Source organism: Jaculus jaculus, chromosome 16 (assembly GCF_020740685.1).
Source record: "Jaculus jaculus isolate mJacJac1 chromosome 16, mJacJac1.mat.Y.cur, whole genome shotgun sequence".
Lineage (NCBI taxonomy): Eukaryota > Metazoa > Chordata > Mammalia > Rodentia > Dipodidae > Jaculus > Jaculus jaculus.
The window spans coordinates 17,685,137-17,707,274 of NC_059117.1; the positions used below are offsets into that span (position 1 = coordinate 17,685,137).

At 41.3% G+C, this 22,138-nt stretch overlaps 1 protein-coding gene across 2 annotated transcripts in view; it reads right to left on the reverse strand.

Annotated features, from left to right (window-relative positions):
* Positions 1-22,138, reverse strand: part of Reln (reelin) — a 498,095-nt gene that overhangs the window by 131,964 nt on the left and 343,993 nt on the right. For both annotated transcript variants that reach the window (XM_045135772.1, XM_004652888.2), the window contains exons 21-23: positions 14,839-15,031; positions 13,978-14,090; positions 1,369-1,506 (exon numbers count right to left, since the gene is read on the reverse strand). In XM_045135772.1, coding sequence (XP_044991707.1) covers positions 1,369-1,506; positions 13,978-14,090; positions 14,839-15,031 — 444 coding nt within the window. The remainder of the gene's footprint in view (positions 1-1,368; positions 1,507-13,977; positions 14,091-14,838; positions 15,032-22,138) is intronic.

Consider the following 22,138-nt stretch of genomic DNA (forward strand, 5'->3'; position numbering starts at 1 on the left):
CTCTGCAGCATCAATCTGTGCGTGGTGTGGTGCTAACAGTCTTGTTTGCCACACGCTACAAAACGGGCAGGATCCTTGCTTTTAAAGACAGGCTGGTTTATAAAATTCAGGCATCAAGAAAGAATGAAGGACATGCGCTGGGCTTATGTGGGTAGGGGGCGGGGCAAGGCATCGTGGGATTTCCCCGTTGCTTTAAAGGCTGGCTGGCTGACCAAGCGCTCTGGCCACGTTTCAAAGTCAACTTATGCCCAATTTGAGCCCGAGGACTTGTTTTTCTCTCTCCTTGTCTTCGGTGATCGTTACTGTCTCCCCGTGCGCACACCCTTGAGCTTCAGGGGAAGCAGCAGAGGAGGGGGTGCGGCCGTGTGCGCACCGCTCTAAGGCTGCCAGGGGCAGGGAGGGGGGGCAGTGACAAGACTCTTTTTTTTTTTTATTTTTTTTTAAAATTTTTTTGTTCATTTTTATTTATTTATTTGAGAGCGACAGAGAGAGAAAGAGGCAGATAGAGAGAGAGAGAATGGGCGCGCCAGGGCCTCCAGCCACTGCAAACGAACTCCAGACGCGTGCGCCCCCTTGGGCATCTGGCTAACGTGGGACCTGGGGAACCGAGCCTCGAACCAGGGTCCTTAGGCTTCACAGGCAAGCGCTTAACCGCTAAGCCATCTCCAAGACTCTTGTAAGTGCTGGGAGCCAGCCATCTGACCAGTAGAGCTCCAAGACTCTTAACAGACCTGAAATTCAAACCCAGGAGCGACTGTCCAGCCTTATGCTTATTTTATTTTTTTTTTAAATTGTTTTTTGTTCATTTTTATTTATTTATTTGAGAGTGACAGAGAGAGAAAGAGGCAGATAGAAAGAGAGAATGGGTGCGCCAGGGCCTCCAGCCACTGCAGACGAACTCCAGACACATGCGCCCCCTTGTGCATCTGGCTAACGTGGGTCCTGGGGGAATCGAGCCTCGAACTGGGGTCCTTAGGCTTCACAGGCAAGCGTTTAACTGCTAAGACATTTCTCCAGCCCACTTTATGCTTATCTTAATGTACAGCGCCATTACATCTAAAATAGGAATATGCCGGGCGTGGTGGCGCATGCCTTTAATCCCAGCACTTGGGACGCAGTGGTAGGAGGGTCAATGTGAGTTCAAGGCCACCCTGAGACTACAGATTGAGTCTTCCAGGTCAGCCTGGGCTAGAGTGAGACCCTTCCTCGAAAAACCAAATAAAATAAATAAATTAATAAATTAAATAAAATAAGGACAGAAGGGAGGCTCACTTTCTTGTTTGTGCTGAATGGGATGATGAGAGCTGGGGTGCCCCCCCAACACACCTCAGAAGCAGGCAGTCAAGGGCACTCTCAAGGACCACATACCTGCACATGCCATGGTCACACGAGCCATGCCCATTGCACATGTTGGGGCACTGTTGCCCAATGTAAATGTTGTCTAAAGCCCATTCATCTTGGGCCGTGTAATAGCTCTGACTCCAACGGAAGCGGGTGGCACTGGACCTAGAAACAAAGCAAGCAGTAAAAGCAGCATTTCAATCCACCTGTGGTGCCACAGACAGGAATACCAGAGTTCAACGTATGAAGATAACTAACCTCCTGGAACTTCTATTTGGGAACCTAGCATTATTTTTCTTCATCAGTTATGCACATACTCAGTGTGTGTAAACAGCCCTGTTGGTACCATCGTTAGCCTCCTCCCTTTCCTCCCCCCTCCGAAGGGACCCTCCTCGTTGGGGATAGCGGAGCGGGCATTGTGGCGGTAGCCATCACTTATAGGAAAGAGGCAATGTGTCTCTGTGCATAATGTCCCAACTTGTGGCTCTAACAACCTTTCCTCCCCCTCTTCTGCGAATTTCCCTGAGCCATGTTGGCACCCAGCATTTTGAAACTTTACTTTTTACTCAGTTACTTTGCAATTCAAGAATGCTGTCATGAAAGAAAGTTAAAAAGAGTCCAACCTATATTAGGTGTATTTTAATCTTGATTCAGGTGGGGCATTTTAATAGAAAACAATGTAACAAGATTTTGTTGTTGTTACTCAGGAATTTGATGTTAGAAGTAAAGAACATTAAAAAGTGTCATTTACTAAACTGAGCATATCTTTCACAGATAAGGATACACAGCGTTTAACCCCTAGTAATAAAAATTATTAGAACACTAGTTATTGCTGGAATATTTTGTTAGGGCTTGGGGTTATCATTTGGGGGTTGAGAAGATACACTGCAATGTCCTATATTACAGTGTAGATCATCTGAACGCTAAATCCTGCTTATTTCTAAAATGCTAACATGCTTGAGTTCCATGGATTGATTGATCCTAAATACAAATGAAAAGTTAAACAGAGAAAAAACACTTGGGGCCTTAATTCATTGAACCCGGATATAAATGAAGTCTAAAGATACTATGGAGGCTTTATCAAGAAGTCTATCACTGACTACTTTAAAACATGCTTGAGATGCAGAGAGGTAACTCAGCAGTTAAGGATGCTTGCTTGCAAAGCCTGACAGCCTAGATTTGATTCCCTAATACTCAGAGTGGCACATGCATCTGGAGTTTGCAGTGGCTACAGGCCCTGATGTGCCTATTCTCTCAATCCCTCTCTCTTTCATTGAAAATAAATAATAAAATATTTTAAAAATTCTTCAGAAATTATACCAAATTTTTCACCTTTAAGAATTTTTAGGGATCTGCAATGAATATTATTTTGGTAAAAGTGCTATACAAAATAACAAAGAAGGCTGGAGAGATGGTTTAATGCTTAAGACACTTGCTTAATACAAAGCCACAGGACCCAGGTTTGATTCCCTAGGACCCACGTAAGCCAGATGCACAAGGTGGTGCATGTGTGTGGAGTTCATGTGGAGGCCCTGGTGTGCCCATTCTCTCTTTCTCCCTCTCTCTCTGACTGTCTCCCTCCCCTTCAAATGCATAAAAATATTTAAAAAAATAACAAAAACAACAAAAAGAGCAAAAGTCCTTATAGCTGCTCAGTTCCACTGATCAGACAATTCCAAGCCCACTCTTCACAGATACACTTGATCTCAATGTCTCAGAAGGAACTACTTAAAGTTTCCTTCACCAGTTACACACACTGAGTCTCCCTAAGTACACACCAGACTGCTAAAATCCACACTAAGCTTTTACTGTTTATTTTTTACCAACAATCTGTTACTAATAGGTCGTCGTTTCATTCCTAATATGGTACTTCCAGGATTCACTGAGGTGCCTCCGGCAGACACAGGCTTGCTTACGTACCAGTGCTCTGTCAGAAGACATGCACACAGCGCCATGGCAGTCAGTTTACGTCTGCAATGACACAGCCACATCAATGTTGATAGTCCCATTAATGGTGACAGTATACTAGAGCACCGAGCCCTAAATAAACCCATGCACCACTGTCACGAAAGGGAGAGTTGATTCTTTTTATTTTTGGTTTTTCAAGGTAGTGTCTCACTCTAGCTCAGGCTGATTTGGAATTCACTATGACGTCTCAGGATGGCCTCAAACTCACGGTGATCCACTTACCTCTGCTTTCCGAGTGCTGGGATTAAAGGCGTGCACCACCACGCCGGGCTTTGATTCATTTTTTTTTTTTTTAAATGATTGATTATAACTTCAGTCCTCCTAAGAGTCAAAACTGACTGGGCTCTGAAGTATTTGAGAGGCAAAAAATAGCCTTTTTCTCAATAGTTTGCACAAGAATAAAGTAGGTGCTTGGAAAAAGTGTGTACAGCTGAGTTAATGAGAGAGAGCAGAGTAGGACAGGGTCGCTTGTTTCGCACTTCCAAAGGCGGTGGAGAGAACACTAGAATGGGCCAGCAACCCGTAGTGAGGAATCCAAACTGCAGAGGCTTCTAGTTCTTCCATTTGCACATGAAAGGTGTGGGAACAGTGATTTCAAGACGCTCCTCAAGTTCTTACATAAAATGACGATTCTCTCAGGGGTGTGCTTGTTTTCTCAGCTATATGCACTTAAGATGCCTATGACACACAGTATTTTGAGGCTTTGCTCATTTCAATACTAAAATGGGGTAGGGTGTTCTGAACCCGTCCTAGACTTCCAGGTTATGTTCGCTCTTTTTTTTTTTTTTTAATATATATTTATTTGGAAGAGAGAAAGACACAGAGAGAGAGAGAGATAGAGAGAGACAGACTGTGCATGCTAGGGCCTTCAGCCACTGCAAACAAACTCCAGATGCATGTGCCACCTTGTACATCTGGCTTACGTGGGTCCTAGGGAATCAAACCTGGGTCCTTTGGCTTTGCAGGCAAGAGCCTTAACTGCTAAGCCATCTCTCCAGCCCATGTTGGCTCTTATAGACACATGTGCATTCTAAATTCTTTTCTTGAATTAAGCCTTACACACAATCTTATGAACTCTTGAAAGGCCATTTTCTTAAGACAGAAAACTTAAGAAGATTTGGCTTTTTGAAGATGGCAGCAAATAACAGGGAAATCTAAGACCCATCAAAATGACAAGAAGAGGGCTGTAGAGATGGCTTAGTGGTTAAGATGCTTGCCTGTGAAGCCTAAGGACCCATGTTCAACTCTCCAGATCCCACATAAGACAGATGCACAAAAGTGAGGCAAGGTCGCACATGCCCACTAGGTGGCACAAGTGTCTGGGGTTCAACTGCAGTGGCTGAGGCCCTGGCATGCCAATTCTCTCTCTGTCTCTCTGTCACTCTCCCTAAAAAAAAAAAAAAAAAAAAAAAAAGACAAGCTGGGCATGGTGGTGTACACCTTTAATCCCAGCACTCTGGGGGCTGAGGTAGGAGGATCACCTTCAGTTCAAGACCATCCTGAGATGACACAGTGAATTCCAGGTCAGCCTGGGCTACAGTGAGACTCTACCTTGAGAAAAAAAAAAAAAAAAAAAACAATTAAAAAAATGATAAGAAGAGAAAGCTGAGTGCCTAGCGCTGGGTGAGTCACCTCTATCACACAGGCAAGGGCCTAGAGAACATTACAGCAGAAGCAGAGAATTAAATATGAGTGTGCTTCCCACTGCCAGCCAGAGAACAATCTCCATGGAGATGGCAGTAGACATGGAGGAGACTCAAAGCTCATAAGAGCAGGAAGTCAAAGGCTGCTGAGAGCTCAACACTAAAGAAAATTCCCATCATGCCCTTCAAGGCTCAGGGAACATTAAAGAAGAGAGGACACAAAGACTGTAAGAGTTACAGGGGAGGAAGGTGTACTGTGAGGCATTGTCTTCCCCACAGGAACCAACTGGTGCATTCATGATCGCACAGTGATCGCTGATACCTGCACCAAAGAGGCCCACAGTGGAGTGGGGGTGGAGAACAGGGTCAAAAGAGGATGACCTGATGGGAATATGACCAATTTGCAGTATGTTCATATATTGAAACTCACAATTTGTTTTTTTTTTTTTTTCAAAGCTTAAGGTTTCATTCAAATACAACCCACAATTTAATGTGCTAGTGTCCATGAAGAGCTGAGGCAGGAAATAGGTTGAATATTGGCTTCATTTCCAGTAAGAAAAATAATTAATCTGTGTGCTGGTTACATGTGGGAAGACTAGGTATGATCTCACTGATTTGCAGTTGTATCATTACTAGACATTGGCCTCAACACCAGTACTTAATTTGCCAGTTCTCTCTCTCTCTCTCTCTCAACTAAGCACTCTTAGGTAGATCTTAAGACTGAATGTTAAAGTGGAACTACTGCTAAGCAGGCGGTGAAATAAAGTTGACTTGCATTTAATATCCAAACTCTGGCTTTTCAAAAGCAATGAAACCTGTCTCTTTAAAAAAAATTATTTGGCATCTCTATGTGTTTATGCACGTGTGTGTGTGGGTGTAAACATGTGCAAATGTGTTTTCCTTGATTGTTTCCCACTTTTTTTTTTTTTTCTGAGCAGCGTTTCTCCCTTGAACTTGGAGCGTGCTCATTTGGCTACACTAGCTAGCCAGCTTGCCCTGGGAATCCTATGTCTCAGCCTCCTGGAAGCTGGTGTTGCAGGTGGGCCACCGTGCCCACCAGACAGGTGCATAAGTTCTATGTGCCAAACTGTGATACTCACCCTTGCACAGCAAGTGTTCTATCCATTGAATGTCTCCCTAGCCCCCCAAACTTGAATCTTTATTTGATTCCCACCCTCCATAAACACTTCAAGACCAAAAGTAGAATGGCATTGACTCATCTCTTGACACTTAGGTGCCCTGAAGAATCAAGGTAAATGAAGGCTGACTAAATTGTATTTTCCACCTTTTGAGTTCCTGTAATTACATCTACCCAATTATTCTGAAGCTCATTCAGTCATTAGGTGTTGATTTGTTTATGTAGTCAGCCACTGACAGCTGTTTAGGTCTCATTAGGCCCTGTTCTTATATAAATGTCTCCATAAAATGAAATTACTTTCCATTGGGTAATAAATGTTCAGTTCATATACAATATGAATATTTTCTATGAGCAGGTGTATACATTGGATATTTCTACTCCAAGGTTATCCTCTCTAGCACACTTTTCAAAGTTAACAGATCTGTGATCATACAAGGATCACATTTACTTTTATGTAGTCAATTTACATTGCATATGCTTGAATCAAACAGTAGAACAATGACTTGGCTAAAGAAACAATACTGCATCCAACTAAACTGCATTCTTTTCCTCAAATGAAATGCTATGTACAAAAGTTCCAAATGAGCATAGTAAGGTTGTCAAGGGTGCCAAGGAGAGCGAATGTGTGTAATCTTTATAGCAGAACTTTTAAGCATAATAGATTCAAAAACAATAACAGTAACCAGTTTAACACTGACATCTTCTTTTTAAAAATATTTTTATTTGTTTATTTGCGAGCAGAGAGAAAGAGAGAATGGGCATGCCAGGGCCTCTTATCATTGCAAATAAACTCCACATGCATGCACCACTGTCTTTACATGGGTACCAGAGAATTGAACCTGGGAAAGCACATTCAACTACTGAGCAATTTCCCCAGGTCTAACACTCACTTCTTAAATTAGCAATATTGTTTATTTTAATTACTATTCAGAAAGATGTTACAATAAATATCCTGCTGTTTTTTTGAGGTAGGGACTCGAGGTAGCCCAGCTGATCTGGAATTCACTATGTACTCTTAGGGTAGCCTTGAACTCACGGTGATCCTCCTATCTCTGTCTCCCGAGTCAAAGGCGTGTATCACCATGTCCAACACTGGGATGTTTATTTATTTACTTATTTGCAAGGGGAGAGAGAGAGAGAGAGACAGAGAGAGACAGAGAGAGACATTATTGGGTGTGCCAGGGCCACTTGCCTCTGCACATGACCTCCAGATGCATGCACCACTCTGTGCATCTGGCTTTACAAGGGTACTGGGGAATCAAACTTGGGTCTTCAGGCTTTGCAAGCAATCACCTTTAACCACTGGAACATCTCTTCAGTCCTAGACTGGCTTGTTTTTCAAGGTAGGGTCTCACTCTAGCCTAGGCTAACCTGGAATTCACTATGTACTCTCAGGGTGGCCTCGAACTCAGGCACTCCTCCTACCTCTGCCTCCCAAGTGCTGGGATTAAAGGCGTGTACCACCACACCCAGCTGACTGTTTTTAAAAGCATTTTCACTTTTCTTTTTCTAGGACTTTGAAGGAAAACTGGGACAGGGGAATTAAATGATTTTTTGAACATATGCTTAAAATAAATAGTCACAGAAATAACATATTTTTTTTTCTGTTTGAAAGTGCATTTTTAAATATTTTGGTAGTTAACATACAATAGGCTCTGCTATGATATTTTCATTCATACATATTCACCCTAACTACTCTTCATCCTTTTTCCTACTTACTCTGAGTAAAAAAAGATCTTTATTATTATTTTTTATTTTATTTATTTGAAAGGCAGAGAGAGAGAGAGAGAGAGAGAGAGAGACTTCCGGTTAAGATGGCGGCGTAGGTACCACGCCAAAGCAGCCTAGGGGGGGGGAAAGACCAAAAAAAACTCAGCAAAATACACACTTTTACTAAAAAGTGAGGTGTATAGGAAGTTGAGGCGGCAGCGGAGAAGTGGAAGAGTTATAGAGCATCCAGAGCCTGCACAGGCGGGAACAGCGGCTCCGGGGCGGCTCGGCTACCCGCCGCAACCGCGGAGCGGCAGAAAACCGCCGGACTCTCGGCTCGAGCCGCAGGACAAGCCAGGTGCGGGATTCTCCCCTCACACCGCGCTCTCCGCAACTCGGGAAACGTGAGGGGAGAGCGGCAGCGAGCAACGGAGGGAGGAGCAGACCGCGAGGTAAAAGCACACGTGGAGAAGCGATACAACCAGAGCAGCCGCGGCTCCCTCCCCTCCCCTGCCGCCTGAACCCAGCTCCAGCAAACACAGCAGCGGCCCGGGACCCGGCCACGCCAACTTGGGCTGACGGCGGGACCCAAGCAGGAGCAGAATTCGGCAGCAACTTCAGCGGCTCCAGCACCGGTACCAGTGGCCCCAGCAGCAGCGGACCCAGGAGCGGCAGCGGTGGCAGATCCCGCAGCAGCGGCTTCAGGGTGAGCAGCAGCGGTGGACACGGCAACGGCAGCTTCAGCAGCGGTGGTGGCTCCGGGGGGTGGCAGCTACAACAGCTGCAGAGGCGGCAGCAGCGGCTCAGTTTGCCCCGTAGGAAAAGCAAGTGCCCAGCTCCAGAAATCAGAACAGCAGCCCGACGACCCAGGCAGCAACTTGACTGAGACCACAATCACCCAAGGTAACTGGGATTGCACCAGGGAAGGGTCTCACTTGGTCACAAGCTGACTTGGATACCTCAACAGACCAGAAATCTAAACCTCTTTGTTGATAGAGGATCTGGTCATTATAATAACTACTCTTGCATACATACTCGGGGCTGTTTTTGATTGAATGTGTACAGTGTTTAGTTAAATTTTAGAATCTACCAGTATATTATTCCACTCAGCCTGCTTGAATACTCCTATAGCAGGGAAACTCAACCCCTAAGAACATCTTTGTAGATACTCTGAGAGTCTTAAGAGCCACACCTAATACCTTAAGGTCCTACCCTGAAAATATATTACATCAAATCAATTGATACAGCTAAGAATACACAGCTAGCTAGAAAATCCAAGCATTAACTTAATCCAAGATGCAAAAATATATACATTATAACACAAGAAACACTAAAAAGCAAGACGATATAAATCCACCTAAAAGTATTAATGCATCAGAAATGTCCTCCAGTGAGAAAGAGTTAGAGGAAATGCCTGAGAAAGAGTTCAAAAGAATAATTATAAATATGTTCAAAGAGGTCAAAGAACACATGAAAACAATCAAAGAAGAAATCAAAGAGGAAATCAAAGAGGAAATCAAAGGAATCAAAGAAGAGGCAGGACACCAATTTAATGAAATAAAGAAGGCAATACAAGACATAAATAGAGAAATAGAAATAATAAAGAAAAACCAGTCAGAATTACTAGCAATGAAGAACACAGTTAATGAAATAAAAAACTCTGTAGAAAATCTCACCAGTAGGATGGATGAGGGAGAGGACAGAATATCTAAGCTAGAAGATCAGGTGGCAGACCTAATGCAGTCCAACAAAGAGAAAGACAAACTTATAGAAAAGTATGAGTGGGAATTTCAAGATATTCGGGACACTATGAAAAGATCCAATATAAGAATTCAGGGCATAGTAGAAGGAGAAGAACTCCACTCCAGAGGCATAGTAGGCATCTTCAACAAAATCATAGAGGAAAATTTTCCCCAAATTGGGAAAGAGGTGCCAATACAGATACAGGAAGCCTTTAGAACCCCAGCCAGACAAAACCCAGAAAGAAACACTCCTCGCCACATTATACTCAAACTTCCAAACACACAAACCAAAGAAAAAATATTGAAAGCAGTTAGAGAGAAAAATCAAGTTACCTACAAAAGCAAGCCCATCAGGATTACAGCAGATTATTCAACACAAACTTTTAAAGCCAGAAGGGCCTGGAGTGATATATTCCAAGTTCTGAAAGATAACAACTGTCAACCAAGGTTACTTTATCCTGCAAAGTTATCCATCCAAATAGATGGAGAAATAAAGACATTCCATGACAAAAGCAGGTTAAAGGAATATCTGAAGACAAAACCAGCTCTACAGAAAATACTTGACAGAATCCTCCATGCTGAACAAAAGGAAAAGCACACATATAAGGAACCTAGAAAAAACCAGCCATACTCAAATACCAGTTAACAGAAGAGAGCACAGGTAGAACAAGTAACACACACACACACACACAAATGGCAAACATAAATACACACCTTTCAATAATATCTCTTAATATCAACGGTCTCAATGCCCCAACGAAAAGACATAGATTTGCAGACTGGGTTAAAAAGCAGGATCCTACAATTTGTTGTCTTCAAGAAACTCACCTTTCTACAAAGGATAGACATTATCTTAGGGTGAAAGGTTGGAAGACGGTGTTTCAAGCAAATGGGCCTAGAAACCAAGCAGGGGTTGCTATCCTAATATCAGACAGGGTGGACTTTAGTCCGAAGTTAGTCAAAAAAGATAAGGAAGGTCACTTTATATTGATTAAGGGCACACTACAACAGGAGGACATTACAATCCTAAACATATATGCACCTAACATGGGGGCTCCCAAATTCATCAAACAAACACTATTAGAACTAAGGTCACAGATAACACCAAACACGGTGGTGGTGGGTGACTTTAACACCCCACTCTCATCAATTGACAGGTCATCCAGGGAAAGAATAAACAGAGAGGCATCTGGACTAAATGAGGTCATAGAAGGAATGGACCTAACAGATATATACAGGACATTTCATCCAAAGGCTGCAGAATATACATTCTTTTCAGCAGCACATGGAACATTCTCTAAAATAGACCATATATTAGGACACAAAGCAAATCTTAACAAATTCAGGAAAATTGAAATAATTCCTTGCATTCTATCTGACCACAATGGAATTAAACTACAAATCAGTAGCAAGAAAGGCTATAGAGCATACACAAAATCATGGAAACTAAACAATACACTACTAAATGATGAGTGGGTCAATGAAGAAATCAAAAAGGAAATCAAAAAATTTATAGAGTCAAATGATAATGAGAACACAACATACCAAAATCTCTGGGACACAATGAAGGCAGTTCTAAGAGGTAAATTTATAGCCTTAAGTGCCTATATTAAGAAATTAGAAAGGTCGCAAGTAAACGACCTAATGCTTCGCCTTAAAGCCTTGGAAAAAGAAGAACAAGGCAAACCAAAAAGTAGTAGACGGGAAGAAATAATAAAGATTAGGGCAGAAATTAATGAAATAGAAACAAAAAGAACAATCCAAAGAATTAATGAAACAAAGAGTTGGTTCTTTGAAAGGATAAACAAGATTGATAAACCCTTAGCAAATCTGACCAAAAGAAAGAGAGAAGAGACACAAATTAATAAAATCAGAGATGAACAAGGTAACATCACAACAGATTCCAGAGAAATTCAAAAAATTATAGGGACATACTATAAAAGCATATACTCCACAAAGTATGAAAATCTGAAAGAAATGGATGATTTCCTTGATCTATATGACCTACCTAAATTAAATCAAAATGAGATTAATCACTTAAATAGACCTATAACAAACATGGAGATCCGAGCAGTTATCAATAATCTCCCAACTAAAAAAAGCCCAGGCCCGGATGGATTCACTGCTGAATTTTACCAGACTTTTAAGGAAGAGCTAACACCATTGCTTCTTAAGCTTTTCCAGGAAATAGAAAAAGAAGGAATCCTACCAAACTCCTTCTATGAGGCCAGCATCACCCTGATACCAAAACCAGGCAAAGATAGAACAAAAAAAGAAAATTACAGACCAATCTCCCTCATGAACATAGATGCAAAAATTCTCAACAAAATATTGGCAAACAGAATACAAGAGTATATCAAAAAGATCATTCACCCTGACCAAGTAGGCTTTATCCCAGAGATGCAGGGATGGTTCAACATACGCAAATCTATAAATGTAATACATTACATAAATGGGTTGAAGGAGAGAGAGAGAGAGAGAGAGAGAGGCGGGGGGGGGGGGGGAGGCTGTGCCAGGACCTCTAGCCACTGCAAACGAATTCCAGACACATGTGCCAATCTTGTGCATTTGGCTTATGTGGGTACTGGGGAATTGAATGTGGGTCCTTAGGTGTAGCAGGCAAGCACCTTAACTGCTAAGCCATCTCTCCAGCCCTCAAAATTCTTTTCAATTCTCCAGCAATCAATGAAGACAGCTATTATACGACAGGCATTGTGTTGAACATACAGAGTTTAAGGGCCAATCTATTTCCTCTCAAGCATCTAATATTAATAAGAATTGACCTTTTTGACTATAACATTTTCAACTTAATGATACCATTTAAAAATATTTTGTTTATTTATTTTCAAGCAGAGGGATACAGGAGAGAGACAGAAGGAAGAGAGAGAGAGAGACTGAGAGAGAGAGAGCGCCAGACAGACAGATACTGGTAACATAGAAATTCAATATAGAATAACCTGCAAAGGTTTTTCTGATAAGGTTTTTTGGATACTGCCTAAACTATAACATGTAAGAATAATGTTACATACTGTTTCTAGGGATATAAAGTCATCTCTATAACACACTACCACACATAGCAAGGACTAAAAATTAAGTACTAATTTAAACAATGAGAGAAATATACTCAATCTGGCAATAAAGAAATGAACCCCCAGTAGCTTTGCATTCAGAATGAGGAATATTTCAACTGTTGAATATGCTATTTTATATACAAGCTTTCATTGATATACATTCTTGGAATGGCACTGAAATTAAATAAGTCTTGATTATATTCTTAGCAGCAGACACAGAATAGTAGAATGGTAGAGAAGGAAAGCACTTGTTATATGAAAATGTCAACAGAGTATCTTGGAAAAGGCTCACAGTTGGATACAAAAAGATCTGTGGAAATCAAATTTTAAGCAGTTTTATTCCAACTGATATAATGATGCATTCTTAAAAACAATCAAGGAGACATTCTTATATAATGCAGTAATTCAATCTTTAACTAAAGTGTACAAGAGATTTTAGATTGCTACTCATCCAACTGCTTTGTGCACTACAGAAACTAACTTTCATATAAGATATTCCCAGAAGGGTTTATTTAGTATTATTCTTTTCACAAAGGGGTATGGAAAGGCAGATGTCACAGAAAAATCCAATAGTTGTCCCTTTTATTCTTTTTTTTTTTTCTTCACACATTACAGAATCTTAGAATTCCTGGACTGTGAGGGGCTTTGAAAATAATCTAATTAAAATATTCATTACATTCATAAAGAATCAGCCTTGAGGAAGTTGTGAGTGGTAAAGATCATGTGGTTAATTGATAATTGGCAAAACTATGCTGAGAAGTCCGACCTAATTTCTAAGCTCGCCCTGACCTCAAACTGTAAATAATATCCATTCCACTTGAGTTTTTTTTTAAAGTTTTTCCCACATATTCATTGTTTTGAAGACTGATTCGTCTAAAATGAGATACTGTACAGTTCTGCCTTTTTTTCCCCCATTGTTAAATGTTCCTTCCTCCTTGTTTACTGAGGCTTCTGCTTCCTGGGGCATGATTTTTATTGTCTGTGAAACCAAAAAGTGATTTCAAACAGAGAGTATGTTAATATTGTGCTAGAAAACGTTGGGTTTTTCAGCAAGAAAACCAATTTGCGATCCAAATTATTTAGACTTCTAGATTCCTGTATCATTCTTTTTCACAGGTCGAACCTATAGAAGGTGGCTCATTGAGTTATCCCACAAATAGAAAATGTTATGGCAAGAAGGGAGGTCAGAGAAGCTAGGACAGAAGAAACCACGTTTTGTATTTCTCATTAGCTCTATTTTTCAAATATCCTTAAATAAAGACATGGTATTTTCCCATTGTTGTTAACTTGTTTTTATAGTCAAGTCATACTAACAGAGAGTAAAGGTGAAAATTCCAGCCATATCTGAAGACACCATTACTCACCAAGTTTTCTGGGGAAGAAGTACGATGACTCTTCTCCACTGCGTGAACTCGCTGGCATGGTAAATACTTGCTGATGTAAACTCCTGACAACTTGGCATACTTGGAAGGCATTCCTAAAAGAGAGACCAAAATTAAACTCAGTTTCTGCCTCTCCCAAGAGAAATGTTTCCTTGTCCATTGCAAACGGAAGAGACCTTAAGGAAAATTGATGTTATAATCATACATATGGATGAAGTGTATGATTTTTCTTTTGTGAAGCTAAACACATATGGGAAATAATTATCAGTGAGGTACCAGAGTGGAATTAAATGCACCTCAATCGTCTCCTGTACAAACAGAGCTGAACTAGGATTCATGCTCTGATCCATTAATATTAGCTTTTGGTGAAATTATCCTATGCGCTACAATATTTATGCATTTATTGCAATGACAGATTATTGATGTATATGTACATGCACAATATTTTTTACATATATACATATCTATATATGATTTTTGTTCTATGAAACTGGGTCTATATTTCTTTCCTGCTTATAAGGTCAGTAGGTACCACATTCCTTATAGTCTGTCTATGGTGGGGAGAGTTAAAAAAGGAACAGGTGAAAAGGAACATGCTATAAGAAAAGAAAAGACATGTTAATAGTGGAAAAGGACTACAGAAATAACATGCAAAAGATCATCTATTTCCAATTGTTCATTAATACCTGATAGCAGAGGAGAATGGCATCTTTGTGATCTGTGGCTAACTTGAGGTCAGTTATGTTATAGATAATGTTATTTCTTTCAACCAATAAAATTTTAGTTGCTTTCATATAAAAGGGTAGAAACACCAGTTACAAGCTTTAGAGAAAATATACATACTTCTTGGACAAGGTGCCAGGTGAGGCCATGGTTGGTTGAGTATTCCAGTTTCACCTGGTTGTCCATGTGTGGAGTGTATTTCTGTCCGCATCCCATCACCAGGCTGAACTGAATCATATAGGACGCCCCTATCTGCATTGATTGTGTTTCTACGTAGCGCATACTTGAGGCAAGTTTAGAATCACCTGTAAAGCTGAAAGAGACAGAGGGGGAAATCAGAAATTCCTAAAAATCAATGTATCAGAGAAAAAATTAAGCTGTTCACTTTATAATGCAGGTCAAAATAGTTTCATTTTACTTATTTAAACTTGCCAAGCTATAGGATGGGTTTCAATCAGTCTAATAAATGAAACTTAAAACAAAGATGGACCTTTCAAAATATGTTAACCTAAAGTTGTTAGATGTGTCTAAAATGGAGTACTCACTATTGTTCTCATTAATCTCAGCTACTAGAATAATCTCAATAAAATAATTCTAAATTCAGAGATAATTTCATAAGAGTGAATGACTATTAGAGGATAATTTACATAGATTATATAAGTTTTAATAATATTTATAAAAATGCATAAAGAAAACTGACTAGAATGTTTGTGGGGTCTATTTTTGATGGTGGAAATTTTGATACTCTACAATCTTTTTATTTCCCAAATGATTTTTTTTTTGAGGCAAGCCAAACAGACTGGCCTTTTTTATGTGAGAGTGAGAGCAAGCAACGGGGGGGGGGGGGGAAACAGTTGACTTAGACTCAAGGTTATAAAATCTAAGAAGTTTTCCCAACAATGAACGACTACTGTTTAACAGTTTCTAAACTAAGACTTTAAGAGGAAGGAAACTAGAGACAGCCATTTAGCTTGTTTTTGCTTAAAAAGATATGCCATGTCTCCTGGGCATCTTTAGAGAGAGCCCCGTATGCAATACCACACGGCACTGCAAAGGTACACAGGTGACACAGAACTTATCAAAGTCATTTTGCTTCTTCCCTGCTCAGTGTTTCCCCATTAGCATTTCTGAAAAAAAAACACCCTCAAGTTTTTTTTCACAAGCCTGTTATACATTCTTCCCCTCATTCTATACAGCAACAGAAGAATCTTTTTGGTGTGTATGAATGTATAGGTGCATGTATGGGCCATAGCACATGTGGAGGTCAGAGGACAACCTCAGGATGTTGGTCCTTGCCTCCCACCTTGTTCTGAGATAGGATCTCTCTTGTTGTCTGTTGTTGCAAGGGTTGAACGAGCTGGCTTGCAAGCTTTAGGAGTCTTCTGTCTGTCTCCCATTACTATAGGAGTGTGTTGGGATTACAGACATATGAGCTACTTGTGTCCGGCTTCACGTGGGTTCTGGATATATAAACACTGGTTTTCAGGCTTGTGAGACAAGTACTTTTAACCATGGAACCATCAGCCTAGCCTGGGAGTGCTATGTTTTCTAAACATTGTCTGCACCTCTTTGCATGGTTACAAAGATAACCATGAAATTCGCTGAAGAGCAGAAGTGATTTCACACCTGAGGAGAGAATGCTCTCTGAGCTACTTTGACGAAAACAGGTTTTAAGGGTGACAAGTTACCAAGAAAACACAAGACAAAAAAAAAAAAAAATCTATTAACAAGTTAATAAGAAAACTGGGCAGTTTAATTATGGTAACAGAATTCTTTTTTTTTTTTTTTTTTTTGAGTGGGGAGAGAGAGAGAGAATTGGCATTCCAGGGCCTCAGCCACTGTAATCGAACGCCAGATGCTTGCACCACCTAGTGGGCATGTGTGGCTTTGAGCTTGCCTCACCTTTGTGCATCTGGCTTACATAGGATCTGGACAGTGATCAAACATGGGTCCTTAGGCTTTGCAGGCAAGCACTTTAACTGCTAAGCCATCTCTCCAGCACCCCCCCCACCCCGCCACTAAATTTTGCTTAGCATCTATAACAACTGGTAGACCAGTAGTCGCCCCGAGTCATTTGGTGTTTCTTATTGTGGAAAGGACCTGCCCTTTTGGGTAGGTGAATCCATCTGCCAGCCACGACCGCTTTTCTCCCTGGCCACCTGCCAGTGGACTGTGTCTACTACGGAGTTCTCACCAATGAGATATAAGTCACAGACGCTAGGTGGTTTTACTCATTTGGCTTACACTGGATGCTTTTGAAAAGGGGCAGATGGAACTGGCTGTCATTCCTTTGCTTGTTTGCACCTGTGGTCTTCCTTCTCCTCTAGCCTGGCAGCTCTCATTGGGTGACAGCCCCGAAGTGAGCATGCGGAAGGAGGGGGAGCAAGCCTCGGTCTCCAAGAGCCTTGTCACGGTGCTTACCAGCCCTGCGTGGTCAACTCACGGGCTGCTTGTCATAAATGACAAACCACCCTCCCCACCAACTTCATACTATAGTCAGTCTTTTTATTGTTTTTGTTGTAACCTAGAGCTGAATGTATTTCTGACCCCCCTGCCATACTTCACGGTATGAAATGCAGCCTACCCTGACGTCTTCATCAAGAACAAAACAACACAAGAACAGAACAGATGCCCATGCTTTAAACTCTAGCCCATTCATGGCACCGGTTCCAATCACAGCACAGGTTGGCTCAGTTGTTTCTGATTTCTCTGAGGTTGGCTGAAAACCAGGGATTTGGGGGCCTGTACGTTCTTTCCTTCCGAATTGTTTATACTCAGCTGGGGCTTGTGGGTCGGGGGGGGGGGGGGAAGCAGAGAATTTCGCAGGCTACAATGCTTTCATTCACAGAACTTCTCCTCCTTGCTGCTTGTCAAAGCCAAGTTTTGTTTCTAAAGGCATGAAAAGATCAGCACACCTCAGCATTCTGGGGAGAAACTCCGAGGATGGAAGGCAGCGCTCATCAGACAGGGCAGCGGTGCCTGGACCGAAAGGACCACTTTTCCTAAGTTTCTGTGTCCTTTTGTACGAGCTTGAAGGAGGGGCTGCGGTTATCTCTGCCGTACAAGATTACTTTTCTGCCTGCACGTCCACACCTAAGAGGACTAGCAGGTGCTGTGGGTGACACTCATTGGAAGGAAAGCATTCCAGTGTCACCTGGATTGCCGCAGTTCCATGCTCGGTCTGGCATCACACTCATTCGCCTCCCTTGCTTCGCCTTGTGGATTGCTGAGGGTTCTGCTTCCAGGAACCAGGTTGGAAGCATTTTCTCCACCAAGAGAGGGAGTCACATCTGGCTCATCTCTTCAGCCCCTAAATATGCACAACCATGTCTTCTCTTACGGAAGTACACTGTGTTTATCCAACAGCTTGATTATCTCATGCGACCTTGGAGTCAAGGTTATCAGGGAGTGTTAACTCTATTTAGGAGGAGAGATGGGGCTGCTGGTCCCGTCCATGGTCACATAGCTGCTAAGAAGTCAGCAGAAAAGAAAACCTGACTTCTGCTCTGAAGTGCCCTCTCCACTGTCATGCCCGGGGAGGCTTTCCAATAAGATGAGCGTGTGAAGACGCTCTCATGTGGAGAAGGCAGGTATGGCCACACTGTGTAGTTATTTAGATGTTGTGATAATAACTGCAGACATGAATTTGAGGTGACCTTCTATGAAAGGAATTAATTTTGCTTTTACCAAAGCCTCTTTTCCATCTCCAGAGAAAAGGGTCTTTTTTTTTTTTTTTTTTTTTTTTTCCTTTTGAGGTAGGTTCTAACTGTAGCCCAGGCTGACCTGGAATTTACTACGTAGTCTGAAATTGGCCTTGAACTCATGGCAATCCTCCAGCCTCTGCCTCCTGTGTGCTTGGATTAAAGGTGTGCACTACCACACCTGGCAAAAAGGCTCTTTTATGTGAAGGGCAGATACACATAACCAAAATAAGTGAGAGAACATTTGAGCCACAAAGTTCCTTCAAAGCAGCTCGTGCCAAGCAGCCAAATCACCAAGGACAGAGGCACTTTTCACAAACAATCTGACAATTTGGAAAGTCAATTTAGCTAAACTCTCCTTGCAATGAGAAGACAGCCTCATCCTTTAAAATTTCTTAGCAACCTAAGCAATTCTCTTGCTTTTTCCTCCAGTCTCACAGAAAAGAACTCTTCAGAGCTCTTTTGTAGAGAAGTAGAAGAGCCATACTATGTCTTCTCTCACCAATAAATAAATAAGTAAATAAAATGCTATTTTTGCTGTAATTCTATTCAGGAGCTTCAGTGAACTACAGAAAGAGTTGTGAATGCATCTAAGCCTGTTGGGCATCATTCTCTTGATTATAGTCTTTGTTTTAATTTACTTGAGACACATACACACACACACACACACAGAGAGAAAGAGAGAGAGAGAGGGAGAGAGAACGAACATGCCAGGGCCGTCAGCCACTGCAAACAAATTCCAGATGTATATGTCCCCTTGTGCACAAGTAAGACATTGCACACTTATGTCACTGTGCATCTGGCTTATGTGGGACCTGGAGATTTGAACATGAGCTGATAGGCTTCACAAGCAGGTGCCTTAACTGCTAAGCCATCTCACCAGCCCTTGATTATATTCTTTCTATCTATCTATGTGTTTTTTTTTTTTTTTTTTGAGGTACGGTCTCGCTTTAGTTTAAGATGACCTGAAATTCACTCTGTAGTCTCAGGGTGGCCTCGAACTCATGGCAATACTCCTACCTTTGCCTTCCATGTGCTGGGATTAAAAGCGTGCACCACCACACCTGGCCTTGATTATATTCTTACAATAAATGCTTAACAGATTTGGCAGAAAAACCTGATATAACAGTGGCATGATGTTATTCCTATGATATATTTCAATTCAGAAGTAATTATATCATTTTAGTGGTGGATATTTCACTAGAGATAGTCACTGTTAATATTTTGGTCTATGTATCTGCAGATAGTTATTTTGAGCCTTATACATATAAATACACATATACTCACCTTTTTCTCTTAAAAATAATTATGAAGTTATGGTAAATTCACTTTTTTCCAATGATTTCATTGCCATCTTTCTATATTTAAAAAAATATAGCAATGGCTGGAGATGTGGCTTAGTGGTTAAGCGCTTGCCTATGAAGCCTAACGACCCCAGTTTGAGGCTCGATTCCCCAGGGCCCACATAAGCCAGATGCACAAGGTGGCGCACGTGTCTGGAGTGTGTTTGAAGTGGCTGGAGGCCCTGGCGCACCCTTTTTTCTCTCTCTCTCTCTGCCTCTTTCTCTCTCGGTCTGTTGCCCTCAAATAAATAAATAAAAATAAACAAAAAATATAGCAAGATATTGGCATTTTCAGTGAACCAGATGAATCTCTACATAAGGAACTATTATGGAGCCTTTTCACTGTTCCCTGCCAGAAACAAAGCTTCTATAGTATGCATCCGTGTGCACTTGTCCAATTAGTTCCTCTTGTAAAATTCCTAGAAGCAGAGTTGCTTACTGAAGCAAATGCACATTGTCAAAATTGGCACACATGGCCAGGTTCCCCTCTGAAGAGATGGCACCCAGTTACATTTTCAGAGAACATTACTAATGACTGAGGTACCCATGCTTTGCTTCCCCATCAATACTGAACACTGCCAGGAGCTTTCATTTGAACCCCTTTACGTCTGCAGTCTCCTTGTGTGTGTTTTTTGATTACTAGGGGAGTTAAGAAGCTATTTTAAATTATTGGCTAGTTGAATTTTTCTGTATGAAAGAGTAGACTTTCTAAGTACTCTGGCTAGTTTTGAAAAATAAGGTTAGTCTCATTATTGATTTGTAGCAGTTGTTTACATATTGAGGATTCATGCATGGTCTGTCAGGTATGTTAAAAAAAGTATCCTCACTCCCAAGTTGTTGCAATGTTTCATTTTCAGGGAAAGTTTCTCTTTGTTACACATGTGAACGTTCTAAGCAGTGGCTCACATGGCCCTTATTGTCCCTGCTTTTGGTGTCTGTTGAGATTGCCCGATCCTTGTCCATAGTTAGTTTGTACAAACATCCAGTGGAAACTTGAAATGTATATACTTTTCATGTGTTTATTTTTATTTTTATTTATTTGTGAGCAGAGAGAGACAGAAAGAGAGAGAGAGAATGAGAATGGGTGAACCCAGGGCCTCTAGCTACTGCAAATGAACTCCAGATGCATGCACCACCTTGTGTATCTGGCTTTACGTGGGTACTGGGGAAATGAACCCTAGTTGTTCGGCTTTGCAGGAAAGTGCCTTAACTGCTGAGCCATCTCTCCAGCCCTGTGTAGAATATTTTAAAACACTGCCTGTAAATTATCTCCTTACATTCTTCTAGGTCATCATTCCCACCTCCCCCCCAGTCCCCGCCAGATCTTGATTTGTTGAGGAAAAGAACAAAATATGGAAATCACATTCTGAATTAGGAAAGTTTCAATTGTCCTTTAAAATTCTTACAGGTTTTACATGTTGGTCATTTCTCTATGGTCCATAGTGTGTGGAGGACCCTTCTGTCCTCATATTCCTGTGAGCTTCTCCTCCAGTGGCACCTATGATTCTTGTGTGCAGCCTCAGCTACAGTCTAGAAGAGTCCAGGGAGCCCTGGGTGAGGGGGGTCACTAACCTTCTGCTCTCAAGGACACACTTTCTCTAATACTCGAGAAGTTCAAATCTCACTCATGCTCAAGGTTCCAAAATGTCTCAGCATGTTTGGTGATACTGCTTGCCTCATGTCCTTGTTCAGAGTCAAATAGGACACATCTACATGATGATTTAACCATTCTCTCAAGCCAGTTTCTCAACTGGGCAAAGTTGGATATTTCCAAATTCTGCACTGCTATGGAATCATTTTTATTTCATATTTTTTTTAAACTTTGTATTGACAACTTCTATACATACAGACAACATATACCATGATCACAATCCCCTCCCTATGTATTTTTTAATATTTAATTTTGTTTATTTATTTGAGAGAGAGTGTGGAAGAGAGAAAGAGGCAGATAGAAAGAGAGAATGGGCACTCCAAGGCCTCTAGTCACTGCAAACAAACTCCAGATGCATGTGCCACCTTGTGCATCTGGATTTACGTGGGTACTGGGAAATCATACCTGGGCCCTTAGGCTTTGTAGGCAAGTGCCTTAACCAGGCCTTTTATATGTTTGTCTTAAGCAATTGCTTTATTTTATTTTATTTTCTTGAGACAAAGTCCCACTTTAGCTCAGGCTGACCTGGAATTCACTAGGTAGTCTCAGGGTGGCCTCGAACTCACAGCAATCCTCCTACCTCTGCCTCCCGAGTGCTGGGATTAAAGGTGTGTGCCACCATACCAGGCCACCTTCTTTATTTTGTTTATCTTCACCATTCCTATATAAAGCAAATATATACCCTTCACTTTATCATTCCCATACTTATTCTTTTTCTTTGGAAA